The sequence below is a fragment of the Tenrec ecaudatus genome, chromosome 13, assembly GCF_050624435.1.
Source record: "Tenrec ecaudatus isolate mTenEca1 chromosome 13, mTenEca1.hap1, whole genome shotgun sequence".
NCBI lineage: Eukaryota > Metazoa > Chordata > Mammalia > Afrosoricida > Tenrecidae > Tenrec > Tenrec ecaudatus.
The window spans coordinates 43122445-43149187 of NC_134542.1; the positions used below are offsets into that span (position 1 = coordinate 43122445).

General features: G+C 42.1%; 1 protein-coding gene across 1 annotated transcript in view; it reads left to right on the plus strand.

Annotated features, from left to right (window-relative positions):
• The first annotated feature begins 209 nt into the window (after window positions 1-209).
• Window positions 210-26743, plus strand: part of DNAH7 (dynein axonemal heavy chain 7) — a 249562-nt gene continuing 223028 nt past the window's right edge. The window contains exons 1-9 of the mRNA XM_075528957.1: window positions 210-330; window positions 7094-7156; window positions 10644-10706; window positions 14481-14589; window positions 17242-17389; window positions 21082-21169; window positions 23015-23195; window positions 23850-23925; window positions 25806-25931. Coding sequence (XP_075385072.1) covers window positions 316-330; window positions 7094-7156; window positions 10644-10706; window positions 14481-14589; window positions 17242-17389; window positions 21082-21169; window positions 23015-23195; window positions 23850-23925; window positions 25806-25931 — 869 coding nt within the window. The 5' untranslated portion in view covers window positions 210-315. The remainder of the gene's footprint in view (window positions 331-7093; window positions 7157-10643; window positions 10707-14480; window positions 14590-17241; window positions 17390-21081; window positions 21170-23014; window positions 23196-23849; window positions 23926-25805; window positions 25932-26743) is intronic.

A 26743-nucleotide genomic window follows, 5' to 3' on the forward strand; every position in this document is an offset into this window, starting at 1 on the left:
GGGGATCATCACGTGACCCTAGGGACCCCTGCACGCTGAACTCCGCACGCACCAAACAGACGCACGAGCGCCTCCTGTGGGAACGGGCCCCAGCTCGGGTTGGGGTCCACGCGCAAACAGATGACCGGAAGTGGAACAGGGCGCGGGTCTGTTGCTTCTGTTGCTTAGCAACGATCCTTCCTAGGGACGCTAGACAGCCTTGGGACGGAGGAAAAGCGGGAGCTGCAGTCCGGTCCCGGGCAGGTCCCAGGCCGCACTTCTCTCTTCCCAGGGCCTTCAGGGGGCGCGGATCGGAGCGCCCCGCATCTCGCAGCCATGAGCTCTGAGCAGGTGAGACTCCCGGTCCTCCCCGCTGGCCGCTCTCTGCGGGTTGCTTCCCCCCACTCCCTGGGACACGCCTAGTTACGATCCCTTCGCCCCGCTTCCCACTGGGATTTGGGGCACTCCCCGAGAATACTGTTCCAGGCTTTTTCCCAATTGTGCGCCCCTGGTGTTGTCATGGCAACCAAACATTTCCGTGCCGCGGTTTACACTAGGAGTTTAAACTAGGACCACTGAGTGCCCCATCCTGGCACCCGCTGCGCTCGCCTCGGAGGGAGGTGCCGGGTTGAGCTGTGGACCCGCTGCCTCTAAGCCAATTCTCCGGCGGGCGGAGATGCTGTCTTCTACGCTTGGGCAAACCCGTCGTCTTTCTAAACTGGAATCGGCCCCTTTGTGCAAAGGGGAAATCAGAATCACTTGCGTCGTTCGTTCGTTCGTAAGGGTTGGGTTGCGAGGCTTGACTTGAGCCTATTGAGGCGGCCCCTTCTGTGCCAGCTGCTCACCAAGGTCCTTGGTTCCAAACCACCCGATGAGGCTGTCTGTCCCAGGAGAGACTTCTACTGCCATGGAGCCTCAGAGACCCAAAGGGCAGGCCTACTCGGCCCTCTGGGGTCTCTGCGCATGGCAGTGAGTTTTGTTTCCTTCTTTTTATTGAATTAAAAAAAAATTAAAATATCATTTTATTGGGGGCTCTTATAACAATCCATACATCAATTGTATCACGCATATTTGTACATATGTTGCCATCATTCTTTTCTAAACATTTCCTGTCTATTTGAGCCCTTGTTATCTGCTCCTCCTGTTGTTTTCTTGTTTCAATTTACCAAGCACAATGTCCTTCACCAGGGACTAATCCTTCCGGATAACGTGTCTAGAGCATGTGAGACAAAATCGCACTCCCCTTGATTATGAGGAGCCTACTGGCTGTCCGTCTCCCAAGGCATATATTTGGTCGTTCATCTTGCACTCCATGGTGCATTAAGTAATATTTGGCACATCGTAAATCCAATGCATTGATTCTTCTTTAGTCTGCCATGCCACATCTGACCTCCCCCCACACTTCCATATTCATTGTCTATCTTTTCTAGGCATACAAAGTGGTTGAAAGCACCACTTGGCTTGGCTCAGACGCACCTTAGTTCTCAAGTCCTCTGCTTTTGAAAACTCTAAAGAGCTCTCTTGTGGGAAACTTCCCGGGCAATACATTGTTTGATTCCATAGGAGCTCGCTGGTGGATCCAAGGAAAATGAAATCTGTGACCACCTTGATGACCATGATGTTGTGGGTTAGACCAGTTGTGAGGATTTTTGTTTTCTTTAGATTGAGGTTTAGGTAATCCACACCGAAGGCTAGTTTTTCATCTGTATCAATAAGTGCTTTAAGGCCTCCTCACTTTCAGCCCACAGTGTGGTGTCATCTATATATCTGATTAAGAAGAAATCTGCATCCAACTGCGGTGCTGCCTTCTTCTTCATATAAGCCAGCTTCTCCGATTATGTAACATACAGATGGGATACGAGGGTGAAAGGCTGCACCCTGATGCAAACCTTTTCTGGTTTTGCAGTCCTGCAGCATCCTCTTGTTCTGCACTGAAAATTGCCATGTGGCCTATGTGCAGATGCTGCACATAGGGGGTGGGGGGCACAGTTACATGTTCTGTAATGATCATTTTTCACGATGTCACCATCATTTCTTATGATCTGCACACGAAGATCATAGAAAGTGCCCAATATACTTAGCTATGACGAAATAGCACCCATTAAAAACCCACTCTCGGTTGAGTTTTCAGCTTTGCTTCATTTCTGTGGTGTGATGTTGATTTAGACCATTTCAGATTATTTTTATTCATTGCATACTATTTTTAAACAGCAGAGGGCCCTCTTTCCTTATTTTGGTTGATTTGAAATTTTAATATTTTTCATTATGCTAATTTAGAATGCAGGTTGTTAGTTTTTTCCCCTTTGGAAAAGGATGAAAGTTTTTCCAATTCTAACCTAAAACAAACAGAATGGATTAAACTTCTAGAAATTCCATTTTTACTTGACATTTGCTTATGTATTCATTCAGTGTGAAAAAGTGAACAGGTGTTTAAATCATATTTCCCGAAGGAGAGTTTAACATATTCATCTCAGAAGTGGAAGCGGAGAGTGATGTGGCATTTTTCAGTAAAGCAATTTGATGCTTGGGTTCTTAAATTAGATATTCCAAAGAAATAGAAGCCTTTTGCATCTTTTAAAAGTTCATTATGACCATTATTTTAGATTTGTGTTATGGATAATATTAAATTCATGCTCAAAACTTTTAAAATTAGTTAAAACAAACAAAAAATCATTTTGACTTTCAATAGAAGAACTTCCATTTTAAAGATGCAAATAGCCAATAGCTATGAAAATTTCCCACAGATCCATTGTAAATTGTAGGCAGAGAAGAGGAAACCGCTGTTAGCCTATCTCTACTCCAGCACTTTTGCCACTTGTGAAATTAACTTATTTCTTAAAAAACAAACAAACAAACAATACAAAACAACCCAGGAACAGGAATGGAAGCAGCGATACAATGAAGGTGGGGGCAGGATGGGGAGAAGGAGGAGAAGGGGACCGATTGCACTGATTGATGTATGACCCGCCAGCCCTGCGGTATGAACAACAGAAATGTGGGTAAAGGGAGACAGTGGTCAGTGTAAAATATGAAAATAATTTATAATTTATCAAGGGGTCACAAGGGTGGGAGGGTGGGAGAGTGAGGGGAAAAAGAGGAGCTGATACCAAAGGCTCTAGTAGAAAGAAAATGCTTTAAAAATGATGATGGCAACATATATGCAAATGTGATTGATACAATTGATGTATGTATTGTTATGAGAGCTGTAAGAGCCCCCAATAAAATGATTAATAAAAGAAACACAAAAAAACAACTTTATTGGCATATAACTCACAAACTATACAATTCAATAGTTCCATCATACTCACAAGAGTTATACTGTCATCACCACAATCCACGTTAGAACATTTTTTCCCTTCTTTTCCTCATTCTTATTAGTTCTCTATTTCCCCCAACCTCCCTGCCACTCTCCCAAGAAACCGTTCATCCAGTTACTGTCTCTATGGAGTCATCTATCCTGGATTTCATAGACAGAAAAATATTTTTAGGAGAAAACAAAATTAACAACAATAACAAAATAAAACAGAGAAAAACCTCAATCGAAAAGAAAACCAGAGGGGTTTAGGGGAGGAGATGAGTCAGTCAGGGTGCAATGTAGTACCGATGAAGAACACAGCTTTCCCCCAGATCCTGGATGCTTCCTCCCCCCAACTACCATGATCCGAATTCTACCTTGCAAGACTGGATAAAGCAGAGGTTGTACACTGGTACATATAGGAGCTGGAGGCACAGGGAATCCAGGGTGGACGATGCCTTCAGGACCAGGGGTGTGAGGCGCGATACTGGGAGAGTAGAGGGTGAGTGGGTTAGAAAGGGGGAACTGATTACAAGGATCCACATGTGACCTCCTCCCTGGGAGACGGATAGCAGAGAAGGGGTGAAGGGAGACTCCGGATAGGGCAAGATATGACAAAATAACATTCTATAAATTATCAAGGGCTCATGAGGGAGGGGGAGCGGGGAGGGAGGGGGATGCAAAGGGCTTAAGTGGAGAGCAAATGCTTTGAAAATGATTAGGGCAAAGAATGTACAGATGTGCTTAATACAATTGATGTGTGTACATGTATGGATTGTGATAAGAGTTGTATGAGCCCCTAATAAAATGTTAAAAAAAGAAAAGAAAACCAAATATTAAAAACTAGAACAGATTCAAAATGGGTCAAAATGTAGATTAAAAAAAGGTGAAAAGGGTGTTACATTTAGCTAATTGCATCTTTGGCAATCCGCTTTCCAATGCATGCTACTTGATAGCAAGACTATTCATATCCTTGGTCAATGGTCAGGGAGTATTAACCAGAAGCTAAATCTACATATATTTCTTTTTCACTTTCTTTGTACTTCTTTTTTTTGACTGAAATGACTTTAAAATGGGTCAAAAGGGAGATATTACATGTAAACTATGCCTGCCATAAATGACTTTACAGTGCAAGAATATTTACAATTTTTGATCAGACACAATAATAGATTCTGTTAATTTGATCAAAACTGCCCAGAAAGGTTCATACTTGGAATCTAACACTGACACAGAACTCTTCCAGTCGGCAAGTAGGTGAAAACCAGCGAGATAAAAGTGAACTACAAGGTCAGAATGCTTAAGGAAGACCTGAGTCCTTTAGCTATCATAGCTTTGTTCATGTAAAATTGTCTCGGGGGGAGGGGTCCCAAAAGAAAACAGGTGGCATGCTCAAAAGGATGTAGGTGAAGGAAATTTGTAAAAAGATTATTTGTAGAGGTATCAGCAAGGTTAAGGGAACCAGCAGGGTGACAGAAAGTCCAAATGTTAGTAGCAATCAGAAGCCATTATCGTCCCTGGGTCTGGTGGGACAGGAATTGAAGCCATTCTCAGAACCCGGTGAGAAGTGGGTTCTTACAAGAGCAGTTCTCTGAGAGGAGCTGAACAGGGGGGATTTGGTCACTGTTCAGAACTGAGACACTAGAAGTAGCTTGGAAATAAATATCCCAATCTTTCTCAGTTCTACCTCTCCAGTCTCTCACTGGTCCTTTCGCTGGCCAATTCCCACAAGAAGCCAGAAGCATTCAGCCCCTCAGACCCAGCTCAGGAAAACGGGGTGGAGACAAGATTTAAGGAGCGCAGGATACCTAGCACATAAAGTACTATAAACAGATGCTTCCTTCAGAGAGATTTCCTACTTTACATCTCAGGGGGGTTGGTGATACAAATAGGAAGTATTTCATTTTCTTTGATGTGACTATCAAGGGAATTATTTTATCAGTTTCATTTTCTGATTGTTCATTCCCAGTCTATAGAAATTCAACAAATTTTCCTGTATTGTGCTTGCGACCTACCACCATGCTGCACAAGTTTATTAGCTCTCATTAGTTTTCATGCTTTAGGATTTTTTTCAGTTACAAGGTCATCTTGTAAGCCACGACACCGCTAGGGCTTCCCAACTTGTTTACTTCATGTTTGCTTTTCTGTGGGCTCCCGTTAATAACGAGCCCTGGACAGGACAACAAAACATGTTCTGAGCCATGCTTTCAATCACTGTGATGTTTGAGCCCATTACTGCAGTTACTGTGACTTATCTGATTGATGGGTTTCCACTTTCCCCTGATCCTCTGCTTTGCCAAATATGACATCCTTCTCTAAGGATGTGTGATAGCATGTCCAAATTCCATGAGATGAAGTCTTGCCATCCTTGCTTCTAAGGAGCGTTCTGACTGTACTTTTCCAAGACAGATTTGGTTGTTCTTCTCAAAGTCCATCGTATATTCAATATTCTTTGCCAACACAATTCAAATGTATCAATTTTTCTTTAGTCTCCTTTATTAATTATTCCCTGTGCCCTTGAAGCCATTAAAAATACCATGTCTTGGGTCAGTCACGCCTAAGTCCTGAAGGCAACATCTTCGCTTTTAAGCCCCTCAGGACCAGTGGTGAGAGTGGCGATACTGGGAGGGTAGAGTGATGGTGGTTTGTAAAGGGGGAACTGATTAAAAGAATCTACATATAACCCCCTACCTGGGAGACAGACAACAGAAAAGTGGGTGAAGGGAGACATTGGATAGTGTAAGACATGACAAAATAATAATTTATAAATTATCAAGGGTTCAGGAGGGAGGGGAAGCGGGGAGGGAGGGGAAATGAGGAGCTGATATCAAGGGCTCAAGTAGAAAGCAAATGTTTTGAGAATGATGATGGCAACATATGTTCAAATGTGCTCAGCACAATAGATGCATGGATGGATTGTGAAAAGTGTTGTACAAGCCCCCAATAAAATGATTTTTTTAAAAAGGTCTTTTGCCAGATTTATTACCTAGTGCAATATGTTATTTGGTTTTGTGTCTACTGCTTTGGTGAGCATTGTTTGTGTATCCAAATGAAATAATAACTCCTTAGCGATTTCAATATTTTCACTATTTGTCGTGATGTTGCTTATTGGGCAACTTGTGAGGATTTTTTTTCAGGATGATATGCAATGCACACCGAATGTTGTAGTCTTTGATCTTCATCAGTAAGTGCTTTGATCTTCTTGCAAGGTTGTGCCATCGGTCTATTGCAGGTTGTTGATGAGTCGTTTCCAAATTGTCCTGCCAGTTCTTCTTGCTATGGTTGCTTGCTCAGCACAGTCATTGCATAAGTACAGCGACGGAGTGATTCTGATGCGCACCTTTCCTGATTTCCAACCACTCTTTATCCCTTCGTTCTCTTCCACTGCCTACCTCTTCTTTGGTGTCATGGGTCTGCGTGAGCGCAATGCAGTATTCTGGAATTTCTATGCTTCATCATATTATCCATAATTTGCTATGATCCACCTAGTTAAATGCCTTTGCATAGTCGATAAAAAGCATGTAAACATCGTTCTACTTTCTGTGCTTTCAATTTGACATTAGTCATGGTATTCCTTGTTCCACAGCCTCTTCGGAATCTGGCTGTGCCTGACTTTGAGTTATCATTAGCGAAGCTTACTCACATGTAACATTAATGACGTTGTGGGATAATGGCTGCGTTCTTTGGGATCACCGTCCTTGTAATGGGCACACATCTGGGTCTCCTCCAGGCTTTCCCAGAGACACACAGAAATATGCTAGATTCACTCATTGTAGCATTGCTGAAATAAATCATTTTGTGTTTTTGTATTTTTCAATGCAGGGTAAATCCACTTGCAAAGAAAAACCCAAGACGCCCCTGACATTTTTACCACAGTTGCCTATGGTAATCCAGCACTATGCTTTCATGTTTTTTTTGGTTTCTTTTGATAATGTGTATAAGTTCTTAAATGTGAAAATAAAGCTACAAAATTTCTCATTTTAAAACTTGTACTCTATTTGTGTGTTTTCTGATAGCAAAATAATATGAGGCTATGTTTAGGGGAAATGGCTGACCTTAATAAACTAAATGTAAGCTCTCATTTGCCTGTGTGCAAAGAACATTGGAATCTTCTGATGAAAAGTCCGGAAGGGGCTCAATTTGAAGACTGTCAAAATCAGATCCAGTGACCTTACTGTCCGAGATTGGTTTATTTACCTCTTTGAAGCTTCATTTCCTCAGGTTGAAATGAGCAGAAAGTTGATTTGATTAATTTCTAAGGAGAGGATTTCCACAATAAAAATGCTGTGGTACCCTCAGGCCTTCGCATACGCATTCATTATTATGACTATAAATTATGACACTGTGGGAGAGACAGTTAATAGACATTTTCAATGGACAAAGCTCTGAATAAGTTAGATTTTATAGTAATATAATTTATTACAATAAATTTGACTGTCATAATTATGTTGAATTTGATGTATTTAAGTTATAGTCATATGAATCCTGCAAGTTAAACTTAAAGTGGGGTTCAATATAAACATTATTTGTTGTGAAAGATAATTTATAAGCTCAGGATGGAAAAGCTGCTTTGAGCTTACAAAATCTGAATGAACAATTCTAGAGAGTTGCTAGTGACCATGTGTTATAATGAAAAACCTAATAGCAAAGATTATAATATCAAATCATAATATGTTTTCAGTTTTATTTTTTCCCATGTTGTAAAACTTGGTATTAAAGTCCATATTTTAAGAGACAAAAACCTGGTATGGAGTAGATATTTCATTTTCACTTTGACATATAGACAAATTTTAAAATTACAAAGTAAAATTTGCCTCTAGGTTTTTTGGGTATGTTTTATAGTATATGACTTTAGAATTATTTAAGTTTACTTGCTGAGTAAATATTTAGTGGTCATATAATACCTTTATCCTCTAAGCTCCTTTAAAAAAACTTTTAGAAAACTTTAGAAACAGCTTTTATGTGGCTGTATCTTACATTTTTTCAAGTTTTTGTTGAGTTTTATATTTTTTTCAGGGAAATAGTATTCTAAGGAATATTTCAAAATCTAATTCTTTGATGTCTTTCAAAAAATGCAATGTCAATGCTAAGATTTGCCCTTGAATAAAATGATCTTACATTAGTTTGGCGGACAGTGATTTTCATAGAGAACTTTGTGCTTCTGAAGTGATCCTGGTTGTTGGCATCAGGTGAGCTTCAGGACTTGACGGCGCACACGAGAGTGAGGCAGTGGCAGGGCAGGGGGACCAAGGCAAGAGCACTCACTTTTAAGTGTTGGTGCCCTTTGTTTTCTGTGAAAAAAGAGCCCGAAACACGGACTTGTGTCGATTTGAGACGTGATCCCAGGAAGAAGATGTAAGGGACCGGGAAGGGCACCGCTGGGAGGAGCCGCAGCCAGTACAAGTCGGGCTCCCACTATGGGACCGGAGTGACGAGGCTGCCGTGGTCTGTGGGGAGCATATAGAATCCATATTGCACAATGGCCCACCCGAGCAGCAGTCATCTCCCTCACCTTTCGGTTGTGACTTGCTCCTGAGTGTGTTACTCCCAGCCAGTTCTGGCTCCTCTTATTTGTACATAGTGCGCTGCCTCTGGAGCGCCACGCTATAGCACTGGAGAAATCCCACGGAGAAGGCATTTGCTGGAAGTAAAAGTACAATCATTCCTGCATGGGTTGGAGCCAGCACAGGTCTCTAAGTTCACTGAGCCAGGTCTGGAATCAGAGGTGAGGCCAAGCTAATATGCGAGGCGTGAGGCCGGCCTTCAAGCCACCGGATAGACAGCTCGATGGAATTCCCTTTGAATCATCCTTATGTGATGGCATGGCAGAGGGAAGAGAGCGCATGATGGAGTCAGCGTGTGGCAGGAAGACATAGATTATCAGTGTTGACATAGCACACACACATCTGCCTTCGAGTCAGTTCTGACTTAGAGCAACCCCATGGCTCAGCGTAGAACTGCCTCTGTAGATTTCCTAGACTACAAAAGTAGAATATGTTTATATATGTAAAAAAAATTATATATATATACACACACACATAAAACAGGACTGAGCCCTGTAAACGCTTTTCCTCAGTCACCCTGCATCGTATTACCACATTACAGAGCATGCTACAGGAGCACCGTAATAGGAAGGGCCTTTTCTTCCCAGTGCCATGTCACCGCTCGCTTGCTCTGATGGCCTGCAGTCCGCACTCATCATCTTCGGCTGTGGGCATGTCCTGGCCAACGCTGCTTGGTCGGCCTCGTGGTAGACACCCTCTAAGGCAACCGCAAGCTGGAGGGAAGCCAGCAGGCCCACACCAGACTGACTGTGATCAAGGGGCCATCTTGGTTGGGTCACCGTGCTGAGATGAGGAGGTTTGGTTGATATATTAGCGCGGATCGATTATACCAACACAACCACTACCATGCTCTTCAGTATCTCCCGCTTAAAACCTCGCCCTTTCTTCAAGACCAAGATACATCTTTTGAAGTATTACATGCAAACAAACAAACAAACAAAGAAAAAGACCTCATTACCATCAAGTTCATTTTGACCCATGGCAACCCTATAGGGCAAGGTAGAGCTGCTCATGTAGCTTCCTAAGACTGTAACTCTTTTAGAGTAGAAAGCCTCATCTTTCTCCCTCTGGGGAGCTGGTGGTTTCCAACTGCTGACCTCACAGCTGACAGCCCACCTGCAGAAGCCCTACCCAAGCAGGGCTCTGAAGTCCCACCCAGGAAAGCAGAAAAAGCAGATTGGGAGATGTGAGGCAGGACGTAGATAAAGGGGTTCAATGCACCCCACCTATGATCGGGTTTATGGATCAGATTATCCTTCTCAGCAGTGCCACTTCGTACCTTGCTTCAGTTTCTACCACAGAATTATTCTCTACGCAAAAATCATCCCATACTCTCTCTGAGAGCTGCTGCTGAAAAAGCGCCCAGATTACATGCATTCACTTGAACGAAAGTGGAGCAGTCTAGTCTGTCCTTCCTTGTTAGCTATGGAGGAGGGAGGTGGCACCGGACGCTAGTTGGCTCAGCTTTGGACACTAAAAGATCCAGCTAGATGCTCAGAAGAAGAGATGGCAGATGAGAGTTTACGCCATTTTTAGGGCTTTCTGACAATGCCTCTATTTATTGGCCACCTATACAGGGATCCATTAGAAGATAAACATTAAGAATTGGAGAAATAGAGCATGCTTCTGAATATTTTATGAGTGCATACTTTATAGTTTTTTTTACATTGTGTTAAGAGAGTAATTTTAATTTTTTGTATCGAACGATCTTTATTATACAAATGAACATATGCAAGTCTAACATGATTAATGAAGTACAATTTTTATACTAAAATGTGGTTGAGTATGTGTCTTGCTTTTTCACACAGGAGAAACCAGTTGGCAAAGAAACATCCAAGGCTGCAGGAAGAATGCTGCCGCAACTGTCCGTGGTAATTCACCTAGGCCCGCTCCTTCCATCTGGCTCCTCACAGATATTGCCAATTCCTTTCCAACCTTGCAAATAAGTTTCTGAAGTTTTGATTTTCAGCCCTGTGTGTATTTGATGTATTTTTCCTAACAGGGAAGTTCAATGAGACACATATCTTACTAAACCCAAGCAATTATTAACGAACTAACTCTACACTGTAGTTCTGTAGTGGGTTCAAAATATTCAAATATTCTGGTTCTAAAATTTCCCAAGATGGGTGAGCAGAAAGAATGTCTGTATTGGATCCAGGATGCTGGACTTGGGTCCCGGCTTTGTCCGTGACCCCAGCACCATAGGTGAGTCACGTACTCCATGGAGCCGCAGGTTCCAGACTTGAAAAGGAGACGTGAGATGATTTCAGAGGAGATCGCACTGAACAGCTCTGCACAGAACACTCCTCAGGTCTTCACATTCTTTTGGATTCTTATGACCCCAAGGGATTCGGTGACAGAGGTTAATGACAAATATCTTCAGATGGTAAAGTACCATCTGGATGGTTGGATTTTATTATTAAGAAATGTAGCTATAATGATTCCGTTGAGTTTATTGACAGTGAGCTTACTATTGGAGCTCCCCTGGAAGTTTCATTTAAATTATGTGATTATTTGTTTTGAAAGAATCTAAATCTCAGAATGAGGAACAAAACTGAATTTGCATTGTTCTATACAGACACCATTTCTGTGATCATTAGAAATGAAGATTTTATTTTTGTTGAATGCAGTTCTTAGATCAATGACTGTAAACATTTCAAAATACATGCTTTAATCTCAAGACATGTTTTTATTGATGTCAGATTAGTGTCTTATAAAAGTCCAACAGCATGTTTTTCCTAGTTGTGCAAAAAAATCGCATTAGATTCCTAGTTTAACATACACAGACCTAGAATAGAATAAACTTTTAATTTTTCTTAAAAATTTGACAAGTTTTTAATTTGAAAAAAAGTCACTTGTTTTTGAGTCCTAATAGTTGACAGCCCTAGAAATATCACCTTCATAGCTAGGATATGTAATTGGGATTCCTTATCTGTGAGGCACTTAACTTTTTTTTTTTTAGTTTTGAACGTTTTATTAGGGGCTCATACAACTCTTATCACAGTCCATACATATACATACATCAATTGTATAAAGCACATCTGTACATTCTTTTCCCGAATCATTTTCTTTTTTTTCTCCTCTTTTCTTTTTTTACATTTTATTAGGGGCTCATACAACTCTTATCACAATCCATACATATACATACATCAATTGTATAAAGCACATCCATACATTCCCCGCCCCAATCATTCTCAAAGCATTTGCTCTCCACTTAAGCCCTTTGCATCAGGTCCTCTTTTTTTTTTCCCTCCCTCCCCACTCCCCACTCCCTCATGTGCCCTTTGTAATTTATACATCGTTATTTTGTCATATCTTCCTCTATCCGGAGTCTCCCTTCCCCTCCTTCTCTGCCGTCCCTCTCCCAGGGAGGAGGTCACATGTGGATCCCTGTAATCAGTTCCCCCTTTCTGACCCACTCACCCTCTACTCTCCCAGCATCGCCCCTCACACCCTTGGTCCTGAAGGCATCGTCCACCCTGCATTCCCTGGAGGCACTTAACTTTTGTTGGTTGAGTTTAATGTGATTTTCTACTTGCCTGTACTTTATTATTATTTAGTGTTGAGTTTTCTGTAGTTTAAGGAAAAAATGTATTTAGGAGATAGCTTAAAAATAATCTGCATTTTAAGAAAACATTTTCATCTGTGTATTAAGATTTGCACTGGATAAGATAGTCTCACAACAGTTCAGGCCTAGAGTGAGTTTTTATACCAGCTTTCATGCCTCTAGAGGTGACACCTGTGGTTAAAACCCTGGTGACCTTGAAATCCATCCAGGGCCCTTTCTGGCCACCTCTCTAAGTCTGTTTTTATGACTCTCCAATTCTTCATGGAGCAAGATGAGAACGGGAGAACGGAAGGAGGGGAGAACACTAACTTGGGGGGCCTTAATCTTGTTTTATTGTGAGACAAGAGCGTGGAACAAAGCCTTGTGTGCAGGCAGTTTATTTGGGAAGTAATGCCAAGGCCAAGGGACTGGGAGGAGGAAAACGCGGTGGGAGGAGAAGGCAGTACACGTATGTGTTACCTAGTAGCTCTTCATACTGGGCAACTGCGGTGACTGCCGTTTCCTTCCAAGAAGGTTTTAGAATGTTTCCGGAATGTTTTTGCCTAAAGATGGTCAGGGAATAACATTTATTGATCGGTTCTTATTTGTTACTAGTTGAAAATTGCCCCCTGCGGGTCTTAAGTCCCTACAGAGTCTGACTGTGTGTGTGTGTGTGTGTGTGTGTGTGTGTGTGTGTGTGGAGTGGAGTGCCTTCAGCGTCCCAAGTTGTGGCATTGGAGCAACTCTGTCCCATGGAGGAAATCAGAAACTATTTACAGGATCATTATCACCCCTGTAGGAGTTGGCGCCCGGTGGGCCTGTTCCCCGTAGCCACGACTGGAGTAGAGTCCAGAGGCTGTGAGAGGACGATGTGAAGGCAGACCTTGACGTCCATGGGATTATTCCCTGTGGATCATCCTCCTGTAAAGGGCCACGGCAGAGGCGAGAGATAGCATAGGTTGAAACAGTCATGCGTAAAGAAGACGGAGACTAAAATGGAATTGCCACTGTTCAGAAAATATCTGGAACTTGTACATGCTTTCCATCAGTGACACTGAGTGTCAGCTGCTTCCCATCACTAGGTTACCTGCCGGGACCCCGAGGCATAGTGGATTATGCGTTGGGCTGCTAAAGGCAAGCTTAACAGTTTGAAAGCACCAGCTGCTCCGCAGGAGAAAGATGAGGCTTTCTGTTTCTGTACAGAGTTGGAACCCACTGAGGCCGTTCTGTGCAGGACAATAGCCGTGTGTCAGAATCGACTCCATGCCACGAGTGAACCTTCAGTGAAGGAGCCCAGGCGACACAGTAGGGAAGGGGCTGGGCTGCTCACTGGAATGGTGCTGGTTCGAGGCCCACGTCTTTGCTCCACAGAAGAAAGAGGTGGTAGTCTAATTCTGTAAAGATTTCAGCCTTAGAAACCCTGTGGGGCAGTTTGACCCTGTCCCATAGGATCGCAATGAATCGGAATTCACTCAGCCGCACTGGTTTTGCCTTAAATGCTGGAATACCCGTGTGATGTGTCAGGGCCATTTGGGGCCGTTTGGTGGTGCCGTGCTTCTGCGTTAGGCTGCCAACTGAAGGGCCCGAAGTGGGAGACCAGCAGCCTCTCTGAGGGAGAAAGACAGAGTTTCCTCCTCAGGTAAAGAGTTAGGCTCAGAAACCCACAGGGGCAGGCCGGTCCTGTTCTGTAGGCTCACCTGGAATGCGAATCACCTGGATGGCAGTGACTTTGGGGGCTTTGAGTACAGAAAGAGACCTCGGAAACTAGAGCAGGAAGACCTGGCGCTGGAATGCAGAGAGAACTCGCTGGCTTTGGAGGCTAGCCCAGGGTTTCTTTCCTAACAACGGAAGGCTTAGGAAACCCTTGCCGCTACCTGGGGAGGAGTCACCTCCAGGCAGAGAGGGCCTTTAGTATCGTCTCCGTCTGTCACAAACCGTGGCCATTCTCAGACATGACTAAGAACAGCTGTTGAGTGTGGGGGCTGCCTGCCAGGTGCTTTGATCTGTTTGAGAAAAGTCAGTTTATAACTAGCTGTTCATCTCCCGGAATGCCTCTCTGAGACTGCTCTGTAATTGCGATTGACATCCCATCTTTTAGGGGAATACAAAGCCCCAGTGGCAGCAGGCAGCACCATCGTTCCAGCTGAACATACGGCAGGAAGATGATGTTCCGGAGCCGTTCAGTGTTAAAAATGAACAGTCATATGGTAAGAATGTCTATGTTCTACATTCTTTTAAAAAGTCATTTTATTGGGGGTTCATATAACTCATCACAATCCATACATACACCCATTGTGTGTCAAGCACATTTGTACATGCGTTGCCCTCATCATTCTCAAAACATTTGCTCTCCACTTAAGCCCTTACTATCAGCTCCTCATTTTGCCCCTCCCTCCCTGCTCCCCCCTCCCTCAAAATCCTTGATAATTTATAAATTATTATTATTTTGTCATGTCTTACACTGTCCGATGTCTCCCTTCACCCACTTTTCTGTTGTCCATCCCCCAGGGAGGAGGTTATATGTAGATCCTTGTAATCGGTTCCCCCTTTTACCCCATTCCCCCTCTACCCTCCTGGTATTGCCACTCTCAGCACTGGTCATGAAGGGATCATCCACCCTGGATTCCCTGTTTCCAGTTCTATCTGCACCAGTGTACATCCTCTGGTCTAGCCATACTTGCAAGGTAGAATTGGGATCATGATAGTGGGTGGGGGGGTTAGCATTTAAGAATTAAAGTTAGGTTGTATGTCTCATTGTTGCATTGAAGGAAATTTTCTAAGGAAAACGATAATATAGCACCTAGTTAGTAGCATAATGCAATCATAATACTTAACTGATGTTTTGACCAAGTATAAAAACTTTCCCAAATGTTTCTCTCAGAAAATAACCAAGTTCCATTTTTTAGGTCACTATAAATGCTCCAAAGCTGACATTTCAGAATTCAGGCTTACAATAAAACTTTGGCTTACTGTCACAGAATTTGCCTCTTCAAAGATTCAGGAGATTTCCTTTTTCCCCCAGAGAGATTTTTTTATTTTAACAATTTATTGGGGTTGATACAATTCTTTTCACAGTTCATACATATACATACATCAATTGTATAAAGCCATCTGTACAGTCTTTGCCCTAATCATTTTTTCTCTTTTCTTCTTTTACATTTTATTAGGGACTCAAACAACTCTTACCACAATCCATACATATACATACATCAATTGTATAAAGCACATCCATACATTCCCTGCCCCAATCATTCTCAAGGCATTTGCTCTCCACTTAAGCCCCTTGCATCAGGTCCTCTTCCCCCCCCCCTCCCTCCCCATTCCCCCCTCCCTCATATGCCCTTGGTAATTTATACCTCGTTATTTTGTCATATCTTGCCCTATCCGGAGTCTCCCTTCCCCCCTTCTCTGCTGTCCCTCTCCCAGGGAAGAGGTCACATGTGGATCCTTGTAATCAGTTCCCCCTTTCCAACCCACTCACCCTCCACTCTCCCAGCATCGTCCCTCACACCCTTGGTCCTGAAGGTATCATCCACCCTGGATTCCCTGTACCTCCAACCCTCATATGTACCAGTGTACAGCCTCTGTCCTATCCAGCCCTGCAAGGTAGACTTCGGATCATGGTAGTTGGGGGGGAGGAAGCATCCAGGATCTGGGGGAAAGCTGTGTTCTTCATCGATACTACCTCACACCCTAATTAACCCATCTCCTCTCCTAAACCCCTCTATGAGGGGATCTCCATTGGCCGACACTTGGGCCTTGGGTCTCCACTCTGCACTTCCCCCTTCATTTAATATGATATATATACATATATACACATACATATATACATATACACATATATACACATACATACACACACTTATATATTTTTTTTTGCATGATGGCTTATACCTGGTCCCTTGGGCACCTCGTGAGAGAGATTTTATTTATAATGTAAACCTTACCTCCAAATTAGTCATCTTAATTTTTTAAATTATTTTGATGCCTATTAAATATAAGTGCATCAAATTGATTTCAGTTAATAGTTTCCATTAGAGGTACATTTAAAATTAAGTTATCACTTAATATTAATAACTTATCCAGTTGGTTATAATTAATATTAACATTTTTATATCAATAAAATGTTTTGAAATAGCTTCATATTGTTTTTGCAGAATAACTTGAATCTTGTTTATTTTTACACAAAGATATTGTATAAATATAATTGATAATTTTGTATTTGCTAGTCTATTAATTTAACTACAATAAATTAATTGGATATTTTAGAAATAATCAGATACCTTATTATGATGACAAAAATAGGTGTACTTTCTAGAAGAAAATAAAATGCACTATGGTTACCTGAGAACTTAAAACCTGTAATTCTTTCTGAAAAGATGATTTGGCATTTTATTTTAGGTATGTAAATGCTTTGACATATTTTTAAAATATCATTTTATGGGGGCTCTTACAGCTCTTATCACGATCCGTACATCCATCCATTGTATCAAACACATTTGTACATATGTTGCCATCATTATTTTCAAAACATTTTCTTTCTACTTGAGCCCTTGGTATCAGCTCCTCATTTTTCCCCTCCCTCATGAACCCTTGAAAATTCGTAAATTAATTTTGTTTTTTCATGTCTTACACTGACCGATGTCTTCCTTCACCCACTTTTCTTTTGTCAGCACCCTGGGAGGGGGTTATATGTAGATCATTGTAATTGGTTCCCCCTCCTTCCCCCCACCTTCCCCTTATCTTCCTGGTATCTCTACTCTCATTATTGGTCCTGAGGGGTTTATCTGTCCTGGATTCCCTGTGTTTCTAACTTTGGTTTACTTTTTAAATGACTAACTTGTGTCTTTTCATTTTAGCTGAATACATTGAGCAGTTTGGGAAAAAACGCAAAATACGAGACCAAACCGATGATAGTTACGCAGCCCCGTCTACTTCCAAATCCAAGGGCAAAAGTCCGCACAAAGAACGAGAAAACTTCAGAAGTACTCTTGTGAACGTTATTATGTAAGTTCCAGAAACGAGTCCACATGTGTTACCCTAGCTAGAGTCCCAGGGAGCTGTTTCATCTAAAAGTATCAGGGTTCTGTGTGTCTCTGAGCATCGCCCCACGCCGGCTGGCATGAGGTCAGAGTATGAAGAAAGAAAGAAAGACTGAGAGCTGCTCCTAGTTCAGTGCGCCCCGTGTTTGCATAGCAAGGCGTCGGCATTCTTAAGTCCTGTTGACGGAGAGTGTAGACGTTCTGGGAATTTGGGTCACAGCTGCGATGGAAGACTTGGGGTGACTTTTCTGGAGCAGTGGGTCTTTTCGCGGAGACCAGGACGGGGGGTGGAATGACTGGGTCGCATGCGGCCCTGCTCTGAGGTTCAGAGTGGTGCATGGGGAGCAATGCAGAAGCAAGTCCCTCCTCCAAGCTGTGCCTGGTGTCCTCCTCGCCCTGTGCTAGCTGCTCAGTCCTCTCGGCCCAAGCGGAGTTTCATGACAGATGGGTAAGCATCTCTCCCACAGAACTCCGTCCTTCAGTCTCCCGGTGTCCCTTGACTCTCTAGATAGCCATCTTGAAGGACAGACAGTTGACACCATGCTCTTATACTAGACACGAGGGGGTGTTTGTAAGTTCGGTCCAATCAGATTGGAGTGGGTGTCAGTGTGTGCCTCTACGAGAGTGGCTTTGAGTGTGTTTTTGCAAAGTGCCACTTGAACATTTCCAGCCTGGCCTTCTTCTTATATTGAGGTCTTGAGTTATGTTCTAGAAAATCCACATTCGAACTCTTGGAAGGACAGAGGCTAGAGTGTTTTAGAAGAAACGTTTCTTCTGCACTGTGCCTTGGCTGGAGAGGCGGCCTTTCCTGACACAGCTCCTCCCGGTGCCTTTATTTGCCGTTCCTCAGATGAGGGGAGAGCCCGTCTCAGTGTCCAACTGTATGCAGGGTCATCTGTTGAATTCCTCCTGAGGAGTGTAAGGCTTCTGTCCTTTGAGGTTTTTGCTGGCCACGGTATCATCTCATTTCATGGCGTTTGGAGCCCATGTTTTGTTCCCTTCTTATGAATATTATGTAATTAAATAAGCTTGGTGATATATTATTGAGCAATCATAGAACTGTACTGGAAAGTTTTTCCAGACTGTTGCTGGTGCTATCTTATGAGAAAGAGAAGGTAATTTTTGACCATTCAATGGCATTTTCTAGTTGCACAATTTGTAAACAAGAATATAAAAGTACTTATTGAAATTCGGTTGTAGAGTTTCTATACTTTAATAGCATGATAAATCTCATTTATATTTGTTAGGATTTCTTATAGATATGTATGTTGACTTCTACCAGCTTATTTTGTTTTCGGTTTACCATGCTACCTCTCCCGATTTATTTTGAATTAGATTTTCTCTGTTCCCTCCTCATTTTTATTAGTTTAACATCTATAAAATGTGTTTCTATTACTTTAAGTAGTTTTCCTAAGATTTGAATCTACAGATTTTTATTCATCTTTTTTAAGTTCTAAAAGCCAGTTTCTCTGTCTTTCCCCTAAAGACAATCTTAGAATGTTTTACTTTTGCATGGTTGAATGAGGGAATAGAGACCATGAGGATTAATTCTTTTACTAAAAAAAAATCTTATTATTTTTCTATTTATAAAGAAAAGAGATATGACACTAGTATATACCATGAACCAAAAAACGTGGTTCAGATTTTGCCAATATACAGTGTGTAACCTTAATAACTTTTTGTTTTTCAATGGTAAAAATTCTTTCCATACAATTAACAATATAATGAGATCATTTTTGTAGTTGAAACCATCGATCTTTATAATAGTCTTCTCTTTTCAGCTACTGGGAATCTTCCACCATTCGTTTCAAACTGGTGTCTTCATTCGATAAGCATTTATTGAGCACTGTGTCCTGAATTAGGGAGCTCTGATGGCAGTGGGCGCCTGGTTGGTTACTGGTCTCAGCAGTCTGAAACCACCAGCCGCTCTGAGGGAACGGATGAGGCTTTCTACTCCTGTAGAAAGATTTGCGGTCTTGGAAACACACCGGGGCAGTTATAGTCTGTCTTGTAGGGGCTCTTTGAGTCAGATTCAGCTTGATCACAATGAGTAAATTGAAGGACAAATGACAGTAGGAAACTCATAGGGACAGTTGTACTCTGCCCTATATGGGTGCTATGAGCCAAACTCTACTGACGGCAGTGAGCTATAAGGCGTGGGATGAATTAGAGAGCCCCAGCGGTGTAGTAGGAGCTCTGGTGTCGGAGTGGTTACCATTGGGCTGCTAACCACTAGGTCAGCAGTTTGAAGCCACTAGCTGCTCCATGGGAGGAATAAGAGGCTTTCCATTCCCTTAAAGTTACAATCTCAGAAACCCACTGGGGCCCTTTTATCCTGTCCTATGGGGTCATGATAAGTCAGAATCAACTTGATAGTAGCGAGGGCTTTGGGGTTTTTTTTTTTTTTTGTGGCATGGTGGTCGCACATTGGGTTGCTAACTGCAAAGTCAACAGTTTGAAACCCCCAGTGGCTCTATGGGAGAAAGATGTAGCTTTCTAGGCTCCTAAAGAGTTGGAGCTGGAAGAGGCTCTTAAAGGTGGAATGTAAATTAAACTGTATTTAAATTTTAGTAGCAACACTGAAATTTACAGTAAAATCTTATCAGATTCCTAAATGAATTAACCACTCTGAATTATTACTTGAAACCAGTAGTTTCCTTCAAAGTCAATGCCCCTGGGTCATGCTATGACATTTTACTATTAAATTAATTTACTTATATAAGCATTAAAAAAAAGAGTTACGGTTACCTAGAGGGTCACTAAGGATCAACTGCCCTGTAGGGTCACTATGAATCAATTCAGTTTGGTTTTAGAAAGAGTTACAGTCTTAGAAACTTTACCCTGTCCTGTAAGATTGCTATGAGTTGGCATCAACTTGATAGCATGGAGCTTTTTTTATTTGTTTTTGTTTTTTTTTGTGTGGTTGCCATGGATTCAGTATAGGGCTGCTAATTGCAAGGGAGAGAGGTGAGGCTGTGCACTCCCATAAAGCTTTAGAATCTTGGAAACGCTAGACAGAGCTGCTATGAGATGGAATCCACTTCATGGCAGTGTATCTGTTGGACTGAATAAGGAGAGGCTGGAGGTTTTAAGTAGCTGACGTTGTAGTTAACAGCCCAGTATTTAACCAGCATGCTACCAGAGCCCCTGTCATAAAAGGCCCCGGTGTTTTTATTCATGATCTTGTGTCCTAGGAGCCCTGGTGACATGCTGAGTTAAGCACGGGGCTACCAGCTAAAAGACTGGCTGCCTGAGCTCATGAACTGGTCTTCAAGAGAAGAAGAGGCAGTCAGTCTACTTCCTCAAAGATTTATAGTCTCAGAGACCCTATGGGGTAGTTCCACTCTATCCTCCAAGGCAGTGGTTCTCCACCTTCCTCATGCCGTGACCCTTTCATGCAGTTCCTCATGTTATGGGGAACCCCAGCCATAAAATTATTTTCGTTGCTACTTCAAAACTGTCATGTTGCTACTGCTAGGAATTGGGTGACCCCTGTGATAGGGTTGATTGGCCCCAAAGGGGGTCATGATCCACAGGTTGAGAACCACTGCTCTAGGGTCACTATGCGTCTGAATGGGTGGCAGTGGGTTTGGTGGGTTGGGGCCTTAGAGTCTGCCTCTGATACACGTTTGAATAGTGTGTTTATCATTCACTTAGGCAGCAAGATGCTGGCTCAGACAAAGCTACCTCTGATGAGAGCACATTTCCCCAAACGGCCGCTTCTGCAGTGGAGAAAGACATCTTGGTAACAGGCTGTTTCTGCTGTGAGATTGATCGAGATTGAAGAAAACACTTGAAAATACTTTTAAAAATTATTTTATTGGCCTTGTACAACTCTTACCACAATCCATCCATCCATCCATCCATTGTCTCAAGAACATTTGTACATATGTTGCCATCATTGTGTTCAAAGCATTTCTTTCTACCTGAGCCCTTGGTATCTGCTCCTCATTTTTTCCCTCCCTCCCTAATGAACCCTTGATAACTTATAAATTATTATTATTTTCTCATGTCTGGCACTGTCCGATGTCTCCCTTTACCCCCTTGTCTGTTGTCCATCCCTCTGAGAAGGCGTTATATGTAAATCACTGTGATCAGTTCCCCCTTTCTCCCTGCCCCCACCTTCCCTTTCCCCTCCTGGTATGGCTACTCTCAATATTCGTCCTGGGGAGTTTATCTGCCCGGTTTCCCTGTGCTTCCTGCTCTTATCTGTATCCATGTACATGCTCCAGTCTAGCCAGATTTGTAAGGAAGAATTGGGGTCATGACAGTGGGGGGGAGGAAGCATTAAAGAAGCAGAGGAAAGCTGTATGTTTCATCAGTGCTACACGCACCCTGACTGGCCCATCTCCTCCCCTTCTATGTTCAAGGTTATTCTGTGCTGCTTTCTGTGGCCAAAGAAGTAAATGCCCACGTGCCATGGAAATGCTCTATTTTGATTACAGGGGAACCATTCTCTCCCTTGACACCTAACACCACGCTGAAAGAATTTGCCTACTCCCCGTGTTAAAACTTGCTTCTGCCATCTCTAAATCTTACACGTCCCAACTTTTCTATGAGAAATTATTTTAATGTCTTAAGGAAAGTGTATGTCTTAACTTTTTTTAATTAGGTACCATTTACAAAGCTTATTTTAGAAATAGAAATTTTGGGGGGAAATTTCAAATACCAATGTTTTTTCAAAGTAAATATTGAAGGTTTTACCAATGGAAAATATTTGAACATTTACATTTTTATGTAAAAATAGATTGAGGTTAAAATTGAAAATACATTGATGTTAAAAATATTCCTTCTTAGAGAAATAATGCTATCTTTTAAAATGAGTATTTTATGTACACAAATACTAACAACTGTAATATTATACCCTTGAATGCTAATACATCAAATTACACTGAATACTTTTCCTGAGATGAATATAATGGGTGAGGCCTTGTTTATAGCTTTTAAGACCTAATAAGAGGACAAAACTAGAATACCAATGTTTACTTATCAATTAATCTCTAAAGGACCCCTGGTGGCGTAGTGGGGCTACATGGAGCTGCTAACCACAAGGTCAGCAGTACGAATCCCCAGATGCTCTGCAGGAGAAGGATGAGGCTGTTTACAAAGTCTCAGAAATCCAAAGAGGCAGTTCTACCATGTCCTATTGGGTCAATATGAACCAGAATCAACTTGATGGCAGTGAATTTGAGTAATGAATTCGGCTAATTCAGCATGAAATCTGTTAGGGATATCACATACCATATATACTTTAGTATAAGGCGACCTTAATATCAGCAGAGGCAACTAATTTTACCACAAAAATTGAAAAAAAAACCCACCAATGTGCTGAAAAACTCAGCTTATACACAAGTATATACGGGATTTATTTTTCATTATAATTGTTAGCTGAGATAAGATGTTTAATTTTAATTGTCATATTTTTATTTGACATCTCAAATAATGCCTGCATTAATTATATACCTTTAAGTTTTATAAGTGCTTTGGTCTACTAAAACTTTAATTTTGCCTAGTAGTTTTGGTTTCTGTAAGCACATCAAAAAATTTACAGTACTAAACCTATTAACATTTCTTTGTCTCCTTTATGTAGCGGTATTACTATTACATTCACCATGGAATTGATACAGACCATGTAGCCCCAATGGACGATTCTTGGCTGGAAAACGTATTGAATCTAGTCCCCAAACATCTCAAAGTCCTCACCGATCGCATACTCGGATTGTCTGATGAGATGAGAGAAGACTACCTTCTCAGTGTCAAAAAGTCCATAGGTAAAGTGGCGTTGCTCGTGTCTAATTTCAGTCTCTATCCATGTTGAAGAGGAAATGTTTGGGGCATTGAAATGAATCCTCGTATTTGTAACTCTTCTACATTGCACTGTGTTACTTATTTAAGCACCATTCGGAGTGAAGCTCCCTTCAACTTGCTTTCTCGTTCCTTGGAGACCTGCACTCACTTGACCCCTGTCTCTGTCCCTGCTTGTTTGTTTTGCTGCTTTTATAAGAGACTGACTCCGACACACCCTACACTCAGCCTGTCTTATTAGCATAATGCAGACACTCTATTGCCAAATGGGATTATCGTCACAGGTGGAGAGATTAGGATTTGCAACACATTTATTTTGGGAACACCAGTCAATCCATAGCTGACACATACCCCAACAAGGGACAGAACTGAAGAATATTTTAAAACATTAATTTCCGGCCCTCAAAATATTTGAGTACCTCGTTTATAAAAAGCGTTCAATACTTGGAACATAGTCTCTTCCTTAAAAATGGCGACTGCCTTCAACGACTGCAGTGTGGACCAATACCTGTGCACAAAAGGATGACTTGCTCATTATCAAAACAAAACAGCTTTTAAACATTTTAAACAATTCTTGTCCAATGCAAAGTTACTTACCAGAATTTTACATTTTCTTCTAGTCGATTTTGTTTTAAAGGATCCCAGAGAAAAGGAAGATGACAAAAAGACAGACGAGCTTCTACCTCATCGCGCCGAGTAAGCGATCAGGCTTCTTCCAGAACCTTGAGTGGATGGCTACTTGTGCGTCTGCGTCTGCCGCGGGTTATGTCGGGTCACGTGTGTGTTCTACAACAGCACAACAGCAAGAACGACCCTGGTGGCATAATGCTGACACACTGGGCTGCGAGTCAGAAACCCCAAACCAGCGGCTGCTCAGCGGGAGAGAGATGGCACTTTCTAATCCTGCAAAGAGCTACCGTTGCAGAAACTCACAGGGCGCTCGGCCGGTTCTAGAGGGTCACTGTGGGCTGGCAGGGAATCGTTTGTCTTCTCGTGTTTGGGAGTTTAAGATAGTAACAACCAGGTGGTCTTATTAGCTTGTTTTTGATGCAACGTAGGCGGTAACAGGGTACATCTACAAACTGAAGGCTAGACGAGGTGACAGACATACAGCGGGGTGGACACATGGACAGTTGAAATGCAGGGACTTGGCTTTAAATCTTCACAGCTCCCAGCTCAGGCTCTAGATATTGAGGGACTGCAGAGTGTGATGGCAAGTCATGTGGACCAAAACACATTGGGGGCATTGTAGGAATGTGTGCATGTAAAACAGACCACATCTATCACCTGGGGTAAAATGTAGAACGCAAAATGGGAATTAATTTGTAAGAATAAACCTCATGAATAGATTGAAGATGGAAACTTTGATGTGTGTGATTAAAAACAACTCAGTCTTTGCTGCTTCTCTTAGCATTTAAAACTGCTCCTAATGGCTTCTCATAGTGACCAAATAAATAAAGGCATGTAGCTACTTCATTTGCCTTCTATGGAGAATAGCTTCTCTTAAAGGGGAAGACTAAAGCATCCGTTTTAATTACTAAGGACTGCTTAGGCAAAGCTGAAAAACAGAATTAAACTCACTGCGTCATAAGACAAGAATACGTGTTTACAGTAAGTGGGAATAAAAATGAAATCATAGCATTAAGCTGAAATGGAAGTCTTTTAATAGATGTTCAAAGATGTAAAGGTGCGCAGGCAAACGATGGGAGTGGCAGAAGAAACGGGACTTAATGTAACAGACTTAGGACACCTGTGACTTGGAAATGACCTTTACACAGAGGACAGAGCTCAAGGAGTTTCACACGTTGGCTTGGCTTAAACTGAAAAATATTTTTTAAAATATTTTTTAAAATGGGAATGAAATAGAATAGTTTGTTTATTGTTTTTTTATGATTTAATTGGTGGCTCATACAACTCTTTATCACAATCCATCCATCCGTCCATTGTGTCAGGCACATTTGTGTATTTGTGGCCATCATCATTTTCAAAACATTTTCTTTCTACTTGAGCCCTTGGTATCAGCTCTCTTTTTCCCTCCCTCTCCCACCCTCCCTCCCTCATGAACTGGATAATTTATAAATTATTATTTCATGTCTTACACTGACCGATGCCTCCCTTCACCCACATTTCTGTTGTCTGTCCCCCTGGGAGGGGGTTATATGTAGATCATTGTGATCCATTCCCCCTCTCTACCCCCACCTTCCCCTTCCCCTCCTGGAGAAACACCTTTGCCTGGTTTGTCCTTCAGTGGCTAGAGAGACATGCATGAAAGGTAGCTGGCTGTTGTTACTCCTTGATCACTGTGTGTAATTCGTAGACTCGGGGTTAAGCATTTAGAGGAAACAATTCAATATCTTATGTATTAAAGCTTCTAATCGAATTTCGTCTTCATTCATTATCTATGAGATGCCATGAAATCAAAGATTGTGCTTTTGTACATTTGAAAGCATTAGTGAGACTGCCCTCTGAGGACGACGGGGGTGCATCATAGGTTTAAAGAAAATAAACCGTGACTCCCCAAGATGGACTCTGTGGTTTAAAGAAGGCTCCTATTTATTTTTTCCTTCTGTTTTCAGAATGGAAATTTTGCCAAAACCTTGGAGGAAATCGTTTTTGTCTGCAAGCAGCTACATTCGGGACCATTTGAACGCAATGAACCCCACAATGCTGGCCGTGCTCGATCTGTGGCACAGCACTTTCAAGTGAGCGCTCCGGCCGGAACGGAGATCTCCGAAGCGAGATGAACCGACTCCATCATACCCAACTCTTTCATTTTTACAGTTTGGACGCCAACATGAGAAAAGTCACAGATTCATTATGGATATCCAAATGCATCATGAAGAAATATAGACATGTATAGAGTAACCAGCGCCAGTCACCTTGTATCCCTTAGCCAGTTCTTTCCCTCATTCCCAACCCAGTGCCCACAGCTCCCAGTGCAATTACCGTTCAGGGTCGGAACTGTCCTACTTTGTTCTAAACCCCATAAAACATTAACTGCGACTATCTGTACAGTTTAGAGACCCAGCCAGTGTGGCCCACGTGAGTGGAATGAGGCAAATCACTAGAGTCCCTAGGGCCAGCTTAATGGAATGAACGAGACCTCTAGCTTGTGCTCGTTCGCTGGGATAATGAGGCGGGGGCTGCTGCAAAAGCAGATACCTACACTCTATCCTGGATTTTAGGCTTTAGTACAAAAAGCTGTTCACGGAGTGCCAGGAGAATGTTGAATAGTTTTTTTTTTTTTCTGAAAAGGGACTATTGGACCAAATAAGTTTGGGAACCCGTGAGCTAAAGGATGGTGGCATAAGAATGATTAAAAAATATGAGAACGGGTTAGAGAAAGAGAGCGAGACAGAGACAAAGAGAGATTCTGAAAGGATGCTTTCTAGGTAGAAATACTTGAGTTACTGCTTTTCAGTACTGACACCAAAACCCAAAAAAGTGCCAACCAGTTACTATGGCGTTAATTCTGCCTCACGGTGACATTATAGGACAGAGTAGACGTGTCTCA